Below are 19,822 nucleotides of genomic sequence, written 5' to 3' on the forward strand. Positions count from 1 at the left end.
TTCAGTGAAATAACTAGTTAGTCAAATATGTACTCAAAACACCTGTCTCTAAGTGCTGATTTCCCTTCCCCCTTCAATTATTTTTTGATAAAAAAAACATCTGAGCCCCTTAATGTAAATGCATACGGAAACTCGATAACAAGGATAAAAGAACAATATTAATGAACAAAGCAGAACGGAAGCGAGATGATTCTAATGCAGCCAGTGTAAGCAAATGCGGGATATTGGAACTTCCTCGAGAAATCATCTATACGAGACGATAACAATTGAGGCCTATTTTGTTGGAGAATAGTATATTTTTAATACATAATTTCTAAAATACTATATTATAATCTGTTTCTTATGTTCGGAGTATGTTGGCAGCACTCCTTTCAAAGTTAAACAGTGAAAGAAGCTTTGCTTGCTCCAATCTCCTCAAATCACTTGTACCAGCAGGAGGTGAACTAATGGAATTAGAATAATTTTTTTTTTTATCTATAGAAATTAAACAGAATATAAAATTTACAATATTACATATCTGTTTAATCAATTGAGCTAAATAGCTAAATCCTAGAATAATATTTACTTCCCGAACATTAGACTGATAACTATTATCATTTTTGCCACTTGGTCATCGCAACCGCAAAAAAAAAGGAAATTGACAAGTGATAATGAATATAATTCATTATTATTATTTAAAAGAAAATAGATACAGTAGGCAATTATTTAATTTTTTTTATGACCGTGTACATTGTCTTTATTACACTGCATAGAATACTTTGAATTGCTACAACTCAACTTTTAAATATAAAGGAAACAGTTAACCAATAAATAAAAATAATCTAAAGGAAACATCTATAAAAGCCTCCTGCAAAATTTCCCACGGTAAAATCCTTCCAACTCTTAAACAGAGTAAGCACTTTATGAAGATTGATACGTGCATAGGTACATTGAGTCTCAGGTTCGCGGACCATAGCTTTGTTGATTCACATTTGTCAATCGTGACGCAACTTATACATGTCAAGACGTTAAATCCTAAAAAGTAAAAACAGGAAGATGGGTGTGATATCACAACTTATTACCTAGCAAGGCACATGTACAAGATTTCGAGGCTAGTCTCCTGCTCTCAACTAAAGATGAACTAGCGCTTTATTTATTCCACTTCAATTCAGCTTCTTTGTTGTTTCAGTGTCGGTTAATCCACCAGACGTTGGTTGGCTAGTTTGATTAGGGATTTACTGCATCCATGCCGTTGTGCACTTGTAACATTTCAGCATCCCAGAAAATTGTCATCAAGGATCAACTGGCTCTGGTTCAGCTTCATCTGCTAGGGCAGGTTCAGCTTCATCTGCTAGGGTAGGTTCAACATCATCTGCAAGGGCATAAACCACTGCTGTTCTAGAAGGTGCATAGATAAGAAAGGATCGAGGTCGGTCATCATACCATCCTTCCTGTAAAATCACCCAAGAGAATTCAAGAAGTTTGTTTATTCGATTGAGATAGTCAAAATGATAAAATTAGGTCAGCAAGAATGTAAAAGAACACAAATAGGAAAATACAAACAAGACAAACACAACACACAGGTCCATGCCAGAGCATGGTGCACACTCAGACACAAGTTTAAAGAAGTTCCATACTGAGGTGAAGTACTCAGCAGTGTGATTGAGCCGACTGAAGCCACCGAACAAGGCATCATCTGAATCCAAGACAATCTGGAAAAAGGAAATGCATAAACCCATTATTAAACATTCTCAAACTTAGGAAAAGAAAAAAAAAGGAAATAATATTGGTATTGGTCATAATGTTGGAAGCATTAGCTTCCAGTGATGGTATCGGTAGTACTATCGTATCAAAAGTACACAGTAGGACCAGACCATCCATAGATGGAATTGGAGAAAAGAGTGTAAAATTAGATTACTAAGTTTTTTGGGGGACCTTTTGCTCATTGTTCTAGATTAAACTTCCATTAAGATGAGCTTCAGTTTGATGATTTGAATTTTGTGAACAGGGGAAGGCACTTTTGCCTAAACAACTCCAAGTAGAATGAGCAGTTACCAATATTGATATGTCTGAATGTTGGACACCATAGTTAAAGAAGTGCATTTGATGATAGATAGGGCCAATGATTTCAATAATAATATGCACTTACATTGAGAAAGAGGATTAACTTGGTCCAACAAAGGGTTTTATGATTTAAAACTTAATCCACGTATTTCCTGAATTGGGATATGAGTTAGGAGACTAACCAGACAAATGACGAAAATGATGTTTCTTGAGATGAAATAACAGATGGTAGCTTTGCATTGTTATAAAGAACTTCTAATATGACCATTATAGTCTTGCCAGAGAATGACACACAGATATACCTTATATTTCCCAGGGGTTGAACAGCCAACTCTGTAATCTGAATAGCTGTTGTTCCAATGAAAATTGAAGACAAAGATGAGGTTGCCCCTTTCGAAGACTATAATTTTGTCACCTTCATTTTTCCGTGAAATATATTGGTGCTCAGCAGTCATGAACTGCAGCAAAAAGGTAAGTACTAAGTACAGTTATTTTTCCTTAACTGCTTCTACCATGGGGGATAACAACCCTAGGTTAAAAATTTAAAATACTATTAGTACTTAGGTTACACAACCATGTGTGTATGAACTGTCTTGGAAGAAAAAGAAAATAAAAAATCTGCTTTCACAAGTGTCTATTGTTATTATGATTATGATGATGATCATGGTGTACTCAAAACTTTACACGTGCTATCTCCAATGATGAGCAATAGCCATAAAATCAAAGTTAGATAACTTTCCAATAGAGATTTCATTAGGACAGTTCATTGACATGGGAAATAGGAGAGGCAGGCAAAAAATGAAGACTTACACCAAACTTTTCTTCTAGATGCTGCATGGCCTGATCAAATTCTTGCATCCCTCGATATCTTAGATAGTCCGCATCACCCTGATTAAGCAGTACAGAAGATAAGTTTTGTAACTTTGAACTATTGCCTTTGTAAATTGTTCTTTTTCTCTTTTCCGACAACAAGTACATGTACTGTATGTTTAATGTCAAAGTAATGTAAATAGTAAACAAAACAAAGCATATATTTTGATAGTTTTGTCCACAAAATTGAGATTCTATCAGGCAACAATTCATCATAATCTTTTTCGGATTTTTTAGTTCTATATATAAACATCTTGCCCTACCTGGAGCAGGACTCTAGTTTCATTTTCTCACTCCATGTGTTTAACTGTTAGCAACTTTATTTGACTTTCATGACATGCATTGTCCGAGATACACATCACAAACAAGTCATGTGCTAGTTTCATCATTACTCCAGGTATTTCAACTGTTCAAATACATCATCTTACTTTAGTAATTGTTACTAAATTAGGACAGTAATTTTCAGGAACAAAGAAACATGCTCTACATTTCAGTGGAAGAGGCATCCATGTTGATTATGTAATGGTTTGTAAGAAAACTGGAGCAATCAACAGTAGCAAAGAAAATACGGAAAGAGAACAATTTTGCCATAGATATCATGGTCATCTAGTTTGTCACACAAATATAAAAAATCCTTGGTCCTTAGAGAACTTTGACTAGCATGCTAGCTAGTTGGTACATCAAATTATCCTTGTATTCACAAGAAAGAAAGAGTTGCATGACTCTCATTTCTCTAATCTTCAAACATGTTCACATATGATCAGTATGGTTTATAATTCATCAGTAATAAGATAAACACATTTTGCCACAAAGTAGTTCTTAACTAACTGAAATCTCATAAAACATAAACAGTAAACAGTGGGAATATAAATTAGTAATTGCACAGGTCCTGAATCAAGGAATCATGAACTTACCAAGTCAAATCTACGCCTGCATTTATCAAAACTGTTGTTATTCCCTGGAACTATTACGCCAGTAGGAAGATGTTGATCACCCCTTGGAAAATCAATCCACTCTGAAGAGAGCAACAATGAATGAGCAATGCTAAACTTAACTTGATAACATAAAATCTAACAACTGGTCATATCATTATTGAATCTCTAAGTAATGACATGACAAAAGTCAAATATGATTACCAGGATGGCCAAATTCATTCCCCATAAAATTCAAATACCCTTCACCACCAAGACCCATGGTAATAAGCCTAATCATTTTGTGCAACGCTATACCACGATCTATAATAGGTGTGGATGGTCTGTCTAAAGCCATGAAGTCATACATATCCTGAAGCAGCCAACAGAACATTAGTAAAATATTTGTCAAATGACAAACTGCAGCAATACACTTATAAAGCAAACACAAGTGTCCTTAAATGATTTGACAGAAGCAAAGTAAGAACAAAGAATTAAAGAAACAGCCAGAGAATGGATGCTGTATCAGACATTCTTTCTAAGCTGATACTCAACATGAGAAGCTGATTGCAAATGCGTATGATATGTTTCCATAAGATTTACAATAGTCAAGCAAGTCTTTTTTATATGCTGTAAATAAGAACTTCATTGCAGCATGCAGGTTTCAAATGGATGAGAACACAAAACATTGGAGAGATAAACACCTTGTCCATCAACCAAAATGCAATTGTCTTGTCACCAACCAAGGCCTGGTCATGACTTTCAGCATAAGCTACACATTTTTCCAGCCACCTTCTGTTTGTTAATGTGTGGACAATATCACCCATTTTCCAGTCTTCATCATTCTTCCTACACAAAAGGACACCGCTGAAATTACACATGATTTTCTTTTCACACTACTTACAAACAGTAAGAACGAATGACAGTGGTCATTGGAGATGAAATGATGAGATGGAGTTTAGGATTTGAATAACTTGCAACTAGTGTGAAAACATAAGGCACCTAAAGGGTATTTGACTATTTGTAGCCCAAAGATAATGAAAATTCAAGACAAATCACTATTCTAATTCTAATAAAATATAAAAATTCTTGAAAAATCATAATTCCTAATTCAGTATAAAATCCTAGTAATATGGTTCTCCTTTCTATGTCACCCACACTCACCTGGTTTAACCCATTTATAGTCCTTCTTTTGGGCCAAGATTGCAAAGCAAGAAAGTGTACTTTATGCACATGCCTTATATATTTTATATATACATAATCAGGACTATTTAAGAGGAAACATAAGATAACATGCTGTATTTGTGCTACAAAATAAAAGCAAAAGGTTACTTGAGAATCTCAATCCACTTGTCTGCAATGGCCATGTGCAGGCGATAATCAAAGCCAACCCCACCATCTTGCGTAGGAAGGCAGAATGTTGGCATTCCACTCACCTGGAAATGGAAAGAAAATTGAATTGTCAACTACCAGTTTTCATACAGTCAAATAGAGGGTTCAATCATCATATTGTCTTTTTGTTCACTCAACTCCTAAAACAGTTTGAATAAAATGTTAACAGAAGTACATTAATTCAAAACTTTAAGAGGACAACATACATCTTCACCAATTGTAACAGCCTCAGGGAACAGCCCATGAATGACATCATTAGTCAGCATCAGGTAAATCACAGCATCAACATCAGTTGCAAAACCAAAATACTCATTGTAATTTCCAGTAAATGCTACCTACAGTCACATTCAATAATGCAAAAGAAAAAAATTAAATGATTGAGAAAGAATATCTAAGTGAAATATAATCTTTCGATTCAAAGGCTAATCACTGCTAAAATATATTTCATCAGTTCTTCAACACTGATTCTTTTCCTTTCTTTTTCTTTGTTTATTTCTTTTTCCCCTTTCATATTCATTGATCAAATCAGATATTAGTAGTGTTTGCAACAACTGGTTCTAGATAATTTCTTCAATAGTAAACTGGCTCTAGATTATATTTTATCATTATAAAAAAAAATTGAAAATCAGTTATTATATGGTAAAAGTCAATTTGGTTGAAAATGCAAAGACTAAAGGAAGCTTCTCAATTATAAGTTCAATGTTCTTAAAGTGAAGAGTTGGAGTAAGAGATGACAGTTGAATATCTTCATAATTATTGTTGAAGATATATTCCTAAATATTTGTAATTTGAATTTGAATAATTTAATATTTAGGATTTTTTGTTATGTTTCAAATTTTAGGATATTCAATTAGAATGTACCTCCAATCCATGATGAGTGTACATCATTGATGTAACACCATCAAATCGAAATCCATCAAACTTGTATTCATCCAGCCACCATCTTGAATTCGAGAGTAGATACCTTAGAACCTAAATTAAGAATTAAAGTAAGTCACTTACTGTTGAACAGAAGGTATGGAAAATTTTGTCAGAAACTATGCCAATGAATTCTTTGGAGCCAGCACTTACTTCCCAGCTTCCGTAGTTAAAAAGGCGAGAATCCCACATCCAATGATAACCTCGTGACCCAGGATGGAAGTAATGACCATCAGTTCCATCAAACATGTTCAGCCCATCCAATGTATTATTTGATGCATGGCTACATTCATAAGATATTGGTAATCAGGTCTAAGCAGAAACTTAAAATACCATGGATAAAATCTTATAAATAATATCATTCATGAAATAATAAGAGGACAAGGTTGAAAGGAAAGAAATAGAGATATTGGCAAAAATAATAAAATGAATAATATCGTACAAAGTATAACCATTACCTGTGTACAATATCCATCAGAACAAGCAGACCCAGTTCATGGGCTCTGTCTATCAGAGACTTAAGTTCCTCTGGAGTTCCAAATCTGCTGCTAGGTGCGAAGAAATTTGTAACATGGTACCTGCATCATGCAGAACAATATTTTTATAATCAGGCCCGCAAAATTAGGAGGAAAACACTAATGCACTAAGAAACAAGAAATATAGCACACAAAACTGCCTATTATTGTTTGAATCATATTGGAACCATCAGCAATTTGGGAGCAGAGAAAAATATTGGCAACAGACTTACCCAAAGCTTGCATAATAAGAATGTTCTTGGATAGCCATAATCTGGACAGCATTATAGCCAAGCCTTTTAATTCGAGGCAATACATCATCTCTAAAATTGACATATGTGTTGATTTTTGGCTCCTGCACCACATGGTTCACAAAATTGTTAATAGTAGAAGTAGAAAAAGAACTGATACTATACATAGGAACTTTCTTGAACATCATAGATTTAATCTCTAATACTAAACAAAATATTCTATTATTCAAATTCAATTAACATTGACTGTACAAATGAGACCAATGCCTTCATTGCAAATAAGTCATTCAACATAGAATTAAGTTTTCTTTTACAAAATTGAAACTCTAAGCATTTATTGGACATGGAGTCAGATGTTACTAGTGTTGCTTCTGCAAATGGTAAGACAGTTTCACATTATGACAGATTAAAAGAATTTGGAAACAATTAACCATTTGTAGTTTGACATTTCTAGATAGTTTTTTTTTTTTTTTGAGAATAATCACCAAGCCAGAAAGGTGGCCTGTGAATGTCATTAGGTCAGCCTAGTCATACTTGCCCAAATACATCTATTATGAACACTGGAAAGAAATATGAGAAATTGATAGAAACAAAGGAACTGAACAATTTTATTGAATGACAGATAGTAAAAGAAAGAATTCTCCTCCAAAGGTCTCCCCTTCACAAAGGGTTCCCCCTTTCTTACAAATCTTCTAAATCTCTGAATGAATTCTTCCATCCTTCTTCCCCCTATTTAAATTTAATGAACCCCCTCTAACTAACTAATTAGCTTCTCTAACTGTTGCTAACTAATTTTCCCTTCCCTCCTAACAACTTACAATAGCACCATGTTGAAATTCAACAATGTCCCTAGGATTGAAATTCTGAAATTCAATCCTAGTTTTTCCTATTGCCCTGTTCAGTAGGGAGAAGTGAAAAACACCATAAATGTGGTCCTGTTCTGAGATGAGATGCTGAACGGTAAGTGCCTCCATCTGCTTGAGGACCAAATAGAGATCCTGTCCTATTTTCCAATGGCAATTGGGTTGCCCATTTGGGCTTGCTCCATAAGTTCAAAACCTGACCCTAGTTTGTACAATTGTAATGTCCCACCTCTTTCTTCTCAAACCCAAATACTGAGACAAGGTTCGGCTTGGCCCATTAGGTCAAGAATAAGACCCATTTTGCAGAATGCCATTCTGCTCCTTCTTTCTGTTCCTTCTGAACCAATCTTCTAACCCAACAATACACATCTCTCTTGTGCATACCCACGGTGGCTCTGCTGGTAACAATCCACTGGCTGCTGCATGTGAGCTTGTGTCTCATGATGGTATGGGTGAAACCAGTCTCTGTATAATCCCAATCTCGGTGGCTGCTTCCATGAGAAACAACACTGAATCTTCCCTTTCATCCTCCACCTCAATCTGCTCACTTCACATCTTGTAGAACATTGCTACAATGGTCAAGTTTAGTGGGTTTGGAAGTGGAGGAGGAGTGGCCAATATTAGCATAGGTGGGATCCTAGAAAATTTGAACTAACCAATAAACACCAAGAAAGAATCTATTGCTTGAATTGCAGTTGATGCCAAAGTCCTAACTGTGGTTGCAAGTTGTTTTACTAACCACAACATTGAAGCCACCACATGTTCTGGGTGCCTGACCTGAAACATTGGCTATAGGCTTTGTGAGGTAACTATTGTTGTTCTCAACCTATACAACATTTCTTTCCCAAGAATGGTATTCTTCCATGACACAATTGTCTTTTTGTTGTTTCTTGATTTTGTGGACTCTGGCAAATTCCATGTCTATTGAACAGATTGTCCATAATTTTCTTTCACCACAATCTCTTCTACCATCTCACAGCCTCACACAGCTCTATGATGCCATCACTACCCTTTCTTCCTCACTAGAGTCCCTGTTTCTTTATCCCTGGACAAATTCTTGATTTCTCCTTAAATACTTTTCTTGATCTCTAAAGGTGGCATCTCCACCAGTTTTCATCACAATTGAGTACCCACATCTTCATCAACCAATTCAGTATCTTGGGCTCAGGAGTGGTGAAATCCCATGAGTGACGTTGTAATCCATAATTGTTGGTCACCTCTTTCAAGTACAATGCTGCATTCTCCATTCTTCCCTAACCTGACTAGAGATCCAGCAGATTGGACCAATTGTTACAAACCCAGGAAAGAAATATGAGAAATTGACAGAAATCAACAAAGAAACTGAAAGTTTTACTGAATGATTCATAATATGTTAAAAAAATTCTCACCCAAGAGTTTCCACTTCACAAAGGGTTTATCCTTTCTAACAAATGTTTAACATCTATGAATGAATCCTTCCACCCACCCTTGTTCCCCCTATTTGTATCTACTTATCCCCTCTAATTAACTAACTTCTCTAACTGTTACTACCTAACTTTCTCTCCCCTCTTTCCTAACTCCTATCAATAGCAAATTTAGTTTTGGATGGTGTCTACTTAGTAATGCAAGTCAATTTGATTTCTTCTGGAATAATCATGAATAAAACTTCCTCAAAGCAACCAAATAAAGATAACCATTATCTTGCTCTTTTAAAAGTTAACTGCAGTGGCTATTAAGAGAAAAAGCAACTTTTCCTAGATTATAGGAAAATAATCTGATGGAAACTTGCCCATTACTAGGGTACACAGTAAATAAAGAGGCATAGCCAGGAAGCAATGACTCACAGTGATGGGGCATAACCATCTGTCTATATGGTAGTAGGGACATGAAAAACAAGGAATTAGTAAGGAGGCTAGGAGTAAAAAGGAAGGAAGGGAAGGAGATCAAGCAAGGCTTGAGACAGACATGCCATTCATGATAAAAAAAATGATCAAACTTTATGATGTAATAAATCATTGACTTTAAAATAAGACAACAAGGAAAGGAAAAAGAAATTAATCACTTATTAATATCACATTAAAACTTCGTACCCCATTGCCCAGAGGCTCTTCACTATGCGAAGGTATGGGGGAGGAATGTTGTACACAGCCTTACCCTTGCATATGCAAAGAGGCTGTTTCCGGATTCGAACCCATGACCAACAAGTCACCAAGGCACAACTTTACCGCTGCACCAGGGCTCGCCCTTACTTATTAATATCACATTAAGAAAGAAAAACTTGCTCACCGGACTACTCATTCCGATGTGTGACTCATATATTCTAAGTGATTTTGGTCTCTTTGGCAGTGGATGTTTGAAGACATATTTTTCCTGTAAAAAGAAAAAAAAAAACCATTTAACACAGTAGTGCATGACAGAAAAACAGAAAAATAAAAAATATAAGTAACCATCACCTGTTACTTTGAATTATACCCAAGTTTTGTACAGATAACAGGAATTACTGCTATTAACAAATAATTTTTTCCACTTGATATGCTAATGTTTTAACAGAACTACCTTCAACATTATTGTGCATTCTGCCAGTTATGAAACATTGTTATATATTGCAGTATTGTCTATCTTTTATTTTTGCTTATAATTAAGAAGAGAAATCATATGCATCTTCTATTATATTATTATCCCTTTGGGAAAAGGAATGGGGGAAATTTTCTCCTAATATGAGAAAAAAGCCAGAGCCAGGGTGGCAATGGCTTAAAAATACAACAAAACTGTCAACATCATTGCATATCAGCATTAAAAGTTCCATTGAAACCACTACGAGTACCACAAAGAGGCCATAAATACAATTCTATCCATAATGCTAAAAGAGATATTTAGATTTGTCACCTTTTTCTAAGTGTAACCTACATGTAAGAAGTCTAGAATCTTACCTCTTCTGGGGGATCATAGTATATTCCGCTATATGGAATTTCACCAGGTGCCTGTACAGAAAACTTAATCCAAGCAGGAATTGAGTCCTTGATTCCAGAGGGCGTATCCATGCGGATCTACAAATATATGTTTAAGAGATGCTTAGTTCAAGAAATCTAGAAACATTTAACATGTATGATTATCCCAGCTAAAATGTTGTCCTTATTCTTTTGTAGAATAAATATAATATGAGAATGAAAGTAGTCAAGGACATGATGTCCTGGTAAACGAAACAATTAAATACTTAAAAATAACAACTATAAAGAGAAAGAAAGACCAACTAGCAATGCTTCCTTAGCTTTTCATAATTGGTATGGCTTGCAAGAGCAATGCATACAATAGCAAAAAAATATCTGTAACCTTGAAAATTATAGAGGACAATTTTTCAGATATCACACTTCACTTGCTTGTGATAAACTGAGAGCATTCTTCTTTATACATGCAAGGAATTTTATCTTCTTTCACAGTGTAATTCGTCATAAAAAGGAAAAACACAACTCAAAAGCAATGAATATGAGGAACCAGAACATATATTTGGAAAAACCCTGTTACAAATATCATAGATATTAGGGGGTCCAAAATATCTCAGTACTTGATATTTATTTTCTTATTTTTCTTATTTCCTTTTTTAGGCATAGTTGTTTACCCTATAAAAAGGAGATTGGAGAATGCATTATACACACAATTAATATACATTTATTTTACTTTCAACTCCCTCATTATTTGATATAGAATTCATTACCTGTACAAGTACTTAGATGCCAACCAAAAACAAAAGTTAGTTATTTGATAAAAAAAAGTATATATAAAAATAAGAGAAATGATACATGTAAAACAAATTGTACAACCAAGAGAGAGAAAGAGAGAAAATAGAGAGATGTTTAAAATGTAATAAATGATGGGATGGAGAGACATAGACACAAAAATAATGTTCTATAAATTATTGTATGTGTATCACCTCTAAAAATAAAGACTATCAAGGATTGTATGAACATATATGAAGATTATTCAAATCCATCAAAATAATATTTTGTTAAGGAGAAAAATTACCTTGACCCGAGAACCATGAGGAATTGGTGGTGAACCATCCACATTGTTCGGCAAGAAGATCTCCCACACACCAAATTCATTCTGTTAATTTGTCAAAACTAGAACATTTAAGGACTGCCAATAGGATAAAAAATTACAATAGTCAATTAAAATTAAGTTCAAGTAAAGATATCCATTATCCAGAACCAGAAGTATGTATGATTTGTAACAATCACATTCACATCCATCAGTACAAGCAAGGATTTCCATTTAAAACATGAAATTCCATCATTCTAGCAATATCACTTTTTGTTTAGTGGTGGTGTGTGTGTGGGGAGGGGGATCCAGTGTTACCAAATTCATTGGTTTCCTCTAAGAACCACAAATTAGTTTGTGCATACCAATTCATAAACCATTTGCAAATTTGATTGCTACCATTTGCCATTTCATACACAGAAAATGACAAACTAGAATTGAAGCAGAGGTAGGTGAAGCAAGGTAGTGGAGGTATCGTTGGATGGGTCATGGATAGAGCTTGGAACTCAGCATTGAACTCCATATCAATTCTAATATAATACTATTCAGAGCCTCATTTCTTTCTTTTCTTCTTCCTTTACTTAAACCTTGTACTTTCAACGGTATCAAGAGACCTATTATTCCAAAGACTACTGCATATTAAATGAATCAATCATTACCCTGTGCGAGGCCAGACCTTCCAAGTATCACCCACTATGATGCACAAAGATGATACATGTATTGGATACAATATGTAATCGATACGATTATTATAAAAATATATAGGATATGATACATGCAAAATACATATTTAAAAATGTATAAAAAATCATATAACATAATAAATATATGATTGCAATTCTACAAATCCAGATTAAAAACATACTTCTTGGACAATACTAAAAACAAAAAAATTATAAATCATTATCATAAATATTCACATATAGGGGCTTCTTAATGAAAGAAGTTTGCTGAATTTCACATGTATGAACTTTAAAGACCTAGTAAGGATAACATACCTTGGTCATTACATCTGCATTTGGATTCCAATTGTTGAAGTCTCCAATTAATGCTGCCGACTGAAAATCAATCAATAACATCCATAATGGTTTGCAGAGGAAATAAAAAACCAGCTTTATAGAAATTGCGCAAGTAATTGTCTTCAAATTTAAAGACACACAACATCCAAACAAGATTTTCTTCAAACTTTGTTAGAAAATATAGAATGATATACTATAGAATAGGAGAGGGGAAGAATAGTGAGGAAAAAGATAGAGACCACTGCTTAAAACATTTGTATACCCATGTAGACTATAAATTAGATCTTTCCAATCTAACCAATGAATGCATTTCCACCTTCAGGTAATTGGTGATTATTATTATCATTATACTGACAGTCAGTTACCATAAGTACATTCCGTAATGCAAGTAAATGCATGAAATTAACCACAATGCCAAAGTTTGAAAGAGGATTGTTCCTTCAAGCAAGTTATACTTTAAAGAAGTCTATTAAGTCCTAAACTCTAACATATACAATACAAGTAGGTTGAACGACAATGCAATACACACTGATTGAATGCACATTGATCAGACACTTTGGATACCTCTAACTGCATTTTATATTTTTCTTTTATTTTTTGAACTTTCATACTACAATAATTAGGTAAATGATAGCAATAATTATGTTTACAATTACTGATTACTCATGTTCTGTGTCATATCCATGCTTTTTAGGACTATGCAAAATAATTTGAACCTAAAAACTAGAAACAATGCTAATACCAATAATTAAGTAGAAATATACCTTAGCTCCAGGTGCCCACTCTCTGTAAGTAATGCCTGTAGCACTGCAAACAAAAGCTTACAGTCATTAAAGACCATATTAATCAACTGGAAATTAGGGTGTACAGATATGTGCATAATTTTCTTTTTCCTTTTTTATGTAAATTTATTGTTGTACTATAGTATTTGTAAGTAACCTGTACTAACATTACTTGGTATTAAAAATATAACACCGATTCATTAACTTTTCCTCTCCTCTCATGGATGCAATCTCTATCTTGAAGATCTGAAGTATGTTTCTCACCAACCAATCCCACCACCTTGTTCACCATCCTCATTCTGGCCTCTTGCTGGAAGCTTGCTGCCGTTGGAGCACATATGCACCACCATGTGCTGGTCATTGGAATCTGTCCAACCAATATTTCTTGTGTGCTTGGAAGTTGGAACCACATGCCGCCTCTCTTCTAGCCACCACTACTTCCAATCCTCTTCCCTAGTCATCTCTGGTCAGATCAAGCATCCCTTGCCCTTAATTTGGTTGTGTGAATCTCTTACAATTTCTAATGATTAATATTAGTTGGATTTTAACTTATTGCTCATCAAGGTTTTACTCTAGTTGCCACTTGCCGGATTTCTTCTTGCAGTTGAATCAAGGTTATTTGAGTTGTACCATTCATCAATTACACAAGGCTTAGTCTCTCAGAGTATTCAATCTTGTGTTTTCTTTTATATTGTTTTGTTTATTGATCAGCAATAGATATGTTGGATTGATTTAGCTATTTATCATCTTAGGAATATGACATAAATAATTTATGAAACAAAGATGTGCACATGTAAGATATTAAACTCTAGAAATAATACCTGCGTTGGAAGCCAAATTTTTCATAACCACGTGAAAATGTATCCAGACCGCCTTCATGCTTGTCAATTTCATAACGCAATCTTTTGTATTGTCCATAACTGTGATTTAAAAAATAGCATTTTAAAAAATTTACGTTATAAATTTACAGTATAGTAGGTATCAAAAGTGCAAAAGTAGAGGAAGGTAGAGTTTGGAAAACACAAAGTAATGTACAGAACAATAAGTTAAATTGTTAATAAACTACCTATATAAGGTGGAGTTTGAAAAATGAACAATTAACTTACCGGAAATCAAGATGCTCACGGTGAGCTAGCAAAGATGGATCTATCTCATATATTTTCTGCCCAGCGCCAGGTGGGGGAATGATCTTAGGTTTAACTTCATCACTTACTATCTTTGCTTTCCTACCAACAGATACCGACATCTTCTTGGCCGGAATGCTCACATCTACAAGTGATGATACAACAGAGCCCTGTCCATCTTCAATCTGTCTGTAACCGCTAGCTGCTTCACTAATGTTGTATTTATCCTCATCTTCCATGGTTAAATCCTCTAAATTCTGAAAAGAATAAAACATACATTCAGAAAAGAATATTCAAAGAAATTCATGATTTCCAGGAAAGCCAATTTTGAGATTAATATTAACAAACAGAAATTGCAAACAAAAATAACAAACCAAATGCATTTGTAACCATGCCACCCATATTGATTTCACCATCATATTTCAGTTTTTGACTTCGTTACTATGTTCTTATTGCTCCCAAGATTGTATTTGTAAATTGACTTATTATTTATCATGAATTAATTTAATTTATTGTTTGTTTGAGTATGTGTAGTATAAATTATTTAGTTTAAATGATAATATTTAAAATAGCATCCCACTTCCTGCTATAGTATTTTCAGAGTTTTCTGCTATTTGAGATTAATAACTATGGGATTAAGTTGGCCAACTTTAGTATGGAGTGCCCAACCATACATGGGTTCAAACTATTGAGAAAAACCGAAGCCACTCTTACATGGGCAATACTTAAAAGACCCTTTGCAAGGTTTGGTATAAGAAAGGTTGAAAATCCCTACTAAAATTAGATTGAGTTAAAGCAAATGGGAAGTGTAGAGGACTACACAGAAGCCTTTGAATTTATTCAATACTTTCAAATGAGAAAACTACCGGAAGAGAAGTATTTTGGTTATTTCCTTGGGGGACTTTAAACTGATATAAAACACAGAATCCACAACTTTAAACCAAATACCCATTTGGACGTCAAGCAATTAGAATGAGATTTAGAAACAGAAAGGGGTGACTATTGTCCAGCAGTTGGAGGGAATTCAAGGAAATCCAAAACTTGGAGCCAGGGAGGTGCTACAAGATTTTCAAAGGGTGACACAGGTTGGCACAATTGGGAGCACCAATCTATAACTGCATCAAACAAAGGGGGTCATAGTTTGAACAGTGATAAAAACTATAATTCTGTTTTGGGAAATTTCAGAATTTCACAAAACTGAACCAACACTATTGCTTCAGCATCAACTGGGAGTAAACCGGAGGGTGAAGAAAGGAATTTTGGTAAAAAGTCAAAGTTTGCACCATTTAATGTATGAAGAATTGATGGGCAGGAAAAGCAACTGTCTATGTTTTAGGTGTGAGAGAAATTCCATTGTTTACACCATTGGAAGGAGAAACAGTTAAGATCGGTAATTTAAGGAAATAATGAAACCCTAAACAAAGATGGAGAAGTAATTGCTACTGAAGTGGATAAAAGATAACGAGGAAGTACCAGTTTCCTACTTTCAGCCTAAGGGACAAGGCTGAATTTTCACCAGAAGTGTGATGATGGGAACTGAGAGTTAGGGGGCAGTTATGATAATTATCGGTAGAAAATAAGAGCAGTAATATACTATTAGTATATGTGCAATAATAACTGCCATTAGCAATTATGCATTATTAGAATTTAGAACATGTTCAATATTAATTGTCATGTTGACAGGTCAGATCAGTACATTAGTAATCGTTACATATTATTACATATGCATGTAATTGGGACAGAGAACTCATCATTGTAGGAATCTGTGACTATGGGACAGCAAATAATGCTGTATTCTCTCTAAGTATTTTATGTGATTAATAACACTGTTCAATTAGTGTTCTATGATTCTTGGTACTAACCTGGAAAAGATGTTAATTTTGGTACTAACCATAGTATTCTATTTATATGATGTCAGATCTTCAACAAAAATTCAAAACCAATTATATAAACATATTCAATATGGAGTAGGAGAAAAGCACCTGTGCATCCTCTGAGGTTATATCAGGAGTTTCAAGTTGATCTGTCAAGGATGCAGAGTTATCTTGATCTTGAGGAATAAGTACTTTATCAGATTCGGCAATCGCAGAAGACAAGGAATCAGAATCATGGGAAGATTTTACAGCAAGGGTTTTCCCTGAAAGAAGCCATAAATTATGCCAGTAAGGTGTTTTAAAGCCAATCATGTAGAATTTAGTGCCACAAACAAACTAGATTGAACTTTATGTTCATCCAAAATAAAATTGATATATCACATTCTTTGCCTTTTCTAATTTTATTGTTATCACGCTGATGTTTTAGTAATTTAAACAAATCAAATATCAATAAATAAATATTTATAGCCAGTTTCACAAGTCAAATGATGCCAATTTCAGGCAATGATGGTTTATTCAAACATAGCCATTCAGATTACAGATCATTTCCCTTTCATTAACAAACCCTGTACAGTTATGATCCAATCATTCAATTCATACTCTGAACATACAAAAAAAAGTAAAGTAATGGGATTCAACCACAAATTTTGCATGCAGTAATGTAATTAAAAGAAACATATATGAAAGACGGATTACTTTCCCGTGCGTTGCAACTACAAGTCTACAACTCGACTTGATGAAACACATTTTACCTATAGTGAGTCTAAAAGAATGACTTTATTACAATAACTAATATTATACATTCTTAATAAACCTTATAATTCATCCAATCAGAATCACAGCCGCACATAATGTCATAAAAAAAAGGTTAAATTATCTCAGTTCGTAACAGATGTATCCGCCGTCACTAAAGGGAGCCACGCCAACATCGTGAACTACAAAATGAACTGAAATTGAACATAAAATCGAAGTCCAACCTAGGAAGTAAACACTATTACCAGAATCTCACGTTTCAGCTTCGCTAAGTTACCACTCGCTTCTCACACGGAATCAAAACCAAACGAACAAGTATCCGCCGATACATGTACTTCAACGATTAAGAAAGCAAATAATGATAATAATAGTAACAATAACAACAACAATGACGATGATGAAGATAACTAAAACAACAACAATAAGAACAAATCAAATCCAGAAAAAGCAAGTACTACTCACATAACTCGACAAGAGAGGAATGTAACGGAATGGTAAAAGCATAAGGCTAAAATGAGGAAGGTTCATTACGAGAGAAGGAGTTGTTTCGGAGAAAAACGGGAAGAGACGCAGTTCTGCGATCGCCACGGAAGCTCAAGTTGTGCAGCGAAGGAAAAACCGGAAATCGAATTCCCGAGATGGTGTAAACCATATTTCTTTGTTCTTAGGGTTTACTCTCTGGTAGAGAATGAGATTGAGAAGATAATAGGATGTTGTCTCTCAGAAGCAGAAGAAGAACAGATCCAGAGTTTCGACGAGTGTGTTGAGTTCGAGGTGCCGAGAGAAACGTGACATGACGAGAATGAGGGACTGCTATGGTATTATATATAAATATATTGAATGAATTTTCGAGGCAATAAAATGAATTAATTTTTTTAGAAATGGAAATTATACGGTGAAGGGTGGCGCTATCTGGGTGGAGGTGACAACGAGAGTCCAAATAGCATGGCGATGGGAGTTATGGGGCCCACTGGGCCCAGTTCTTTAATTCTGATCGTCCATTGTCTCTCCCAAACAAATAATAAGGCCTTGCTGGGATATGAAATGTCTGGCTATGGACGCGCCTCTTTGATAATATAAGATATTTATATTTATATTTACTTTTGTATAGCAAAGGAAAGAAAAAACTATAAAGTTCCACCCAAGGTAAAAGGATCTTTTGCGTTATGGCCAGGATATGCCTTGCCTTGCGTCCCCTTTCTCAAACACTGCTCATTGGTATAAAGATCTGCTAGCTTATTTCGGAAATTTGTTCATAATCGAGGAATCATGTTTAGAATCTATATATTTTTATAACTGGAAACACATAAAAATACAGAAATTACTTTTGGCATTTTATGAAAATCACATCGGAAGCATTAAGTTAAACACGCTATTTACATCTGTTATGTGAAACAAACACAAGTGTAGGAAAGTATTGGAAAAATAAACATGATTATGTGTGAAATCACAATGTGTAAATTCCTTTTTAGTGTGTTTGGATTGAGAGTTTTAAAATAACAGAATTTAAAATTTAAAATAATTTAAATGAAGGAAATTAAATTTCATTTAATTGTAAAAATAATCTGTTTAGGTCATTAATTTAATTTGGATCATTTGGTTAATATCTGTTTCTCATTCTTTTAAAACTCAACTGATTTGTTTTTACTATATCATTCTATCTAAGAAATTTCTTTAATGGCAATGGTCCAAGATTCAAACTATTGCAATATTCTCATTGATGGACCGAAGTTCAATCATTAGTCATGTTTGAAACTTTGTAACACTAATAGCATTGACAATAAGGAGGCACAACACCACCATGTTGAGGGATCCATGTCGACGGTGGTGGTGAGGATGTGAGAACTTGTACATCGGTGAAACATATCTGTTGGCAATGATTAACGTTGTGTGTGTGGCATGTGTGTCAAAGTCCCACAGCAAAAGATGTTTGAGCATTGAGTTTTTTAATTCGTGCTCTCTTGAGAAATATTATGCTACGATGAGTTTCCGGTTGCAGGAGGTGTCACTGAAAATCAATCTCATGAAATAATCTTCTATCGTCAATAAGCAACGGAATCAAGAGGAAAAAAGTGTGTGGTGTGGTGTGATGGGTAAAATTTCAAATTCCACCTATTTTAGTGAAATTGTAAATTCCTTATTTTAAAAAAGGACTAAAAATTTGAAGAATTTATAAAATTTTGAAAATAAATATTCAAACGTAACATTTTCTTGAGTATTAATCTAAATACGCTAAAAAATTACATTTTCCTTTTTAAATACTCCATCCAAAAGCACGGTAAATTATTTTAATGGGTTCTCGTAGGATCAAATCCATATTTAAAATTTAATTGGAAACTTAGATTCTAAAGAACATCTATTGATCTCTGTTATAAAAATATAATAATTGTAATAATAAAGTAACTATGCTGAATCGAACTAATAATTATATTCCAACAAGGGACAAGAGACAAGAGACAAGAGACAAGAGACAAGAGACAAGAAGTTGAATTT

General features: G+C 34.3%; 1 protein-coding gene across 2 annotated transcripts; it reads right to left on the bottom strand.

Moving 5' to 3' along the window:
* Nucleotides 1-687: 687 nt before the first annotated feature.
* LOC114407177 (1,4-alpha-glucan-branching enzyme 1, chloroplastic/amyloplastic) lies at nt 688-18,153 on the bottom strand. Of its 2 annotated transcripts, none has more exons than XM_028370181.1 (22): nt 17,861-18,153; nt 16,685-16,839; nt 14,685-14,959; nt 14,400-14,498; nt 13,561-13,603; nt 12,776-12,835; nt 11,763-11,843; nt 10,673-10,789; nt 10,029-10,112; nt 6,883-7,004; nt 6,593-6,712; nt 6,288-6,417; nt 6,078-6,188; nt 5,423-5,551; nt 5,157-5,260; nt 4,529-4,673; nt 4,050-4,197; nt 3,828-3,928; nt 2,854-2,931; nt 2,346-2,501; nt 1,617-1,691; nt 688-1,430 (listed from the first exon to the last, which is right to left on the bottom strand). In XM_028370181.1, the coding sequence occupies exons 1-22, from the start codon at nt 17,979-17,981 to the stop codon at nt 1,272-1,274; spliced, it is 2,613 nt and encodes an 870-aa protein (XP_028225982.1). In that variant the 5' UTR covers nt 17,982-18,153; the 3' UTR covers nt 688-1,271. The 2 variants fall into 2 exon arrangements, with proteins under 2 accessions (XP_028225982.1, XP_028225983.1); XM_028370182.1 differs by having other exon boundaries at nt 17,792-17,925.
* Nucleotides 18,154-19,822: the final 1,669 nt, after the last annotated feature.

The sequence above is a fragment of the Glycine soja genome, chromosome 3 (genome assembly GCF_004193775.1).
Source record: "Glycine soja cultivar W05 chromosome 3, ASM419377v2, whole genome shotgun sequence".
Lineage (NCBI taxonomy): Eukaryota > Viridiplantae > Streptophyta > Magnoliopsida > Fabales > Fabaceae > Glycine > Glycine soja.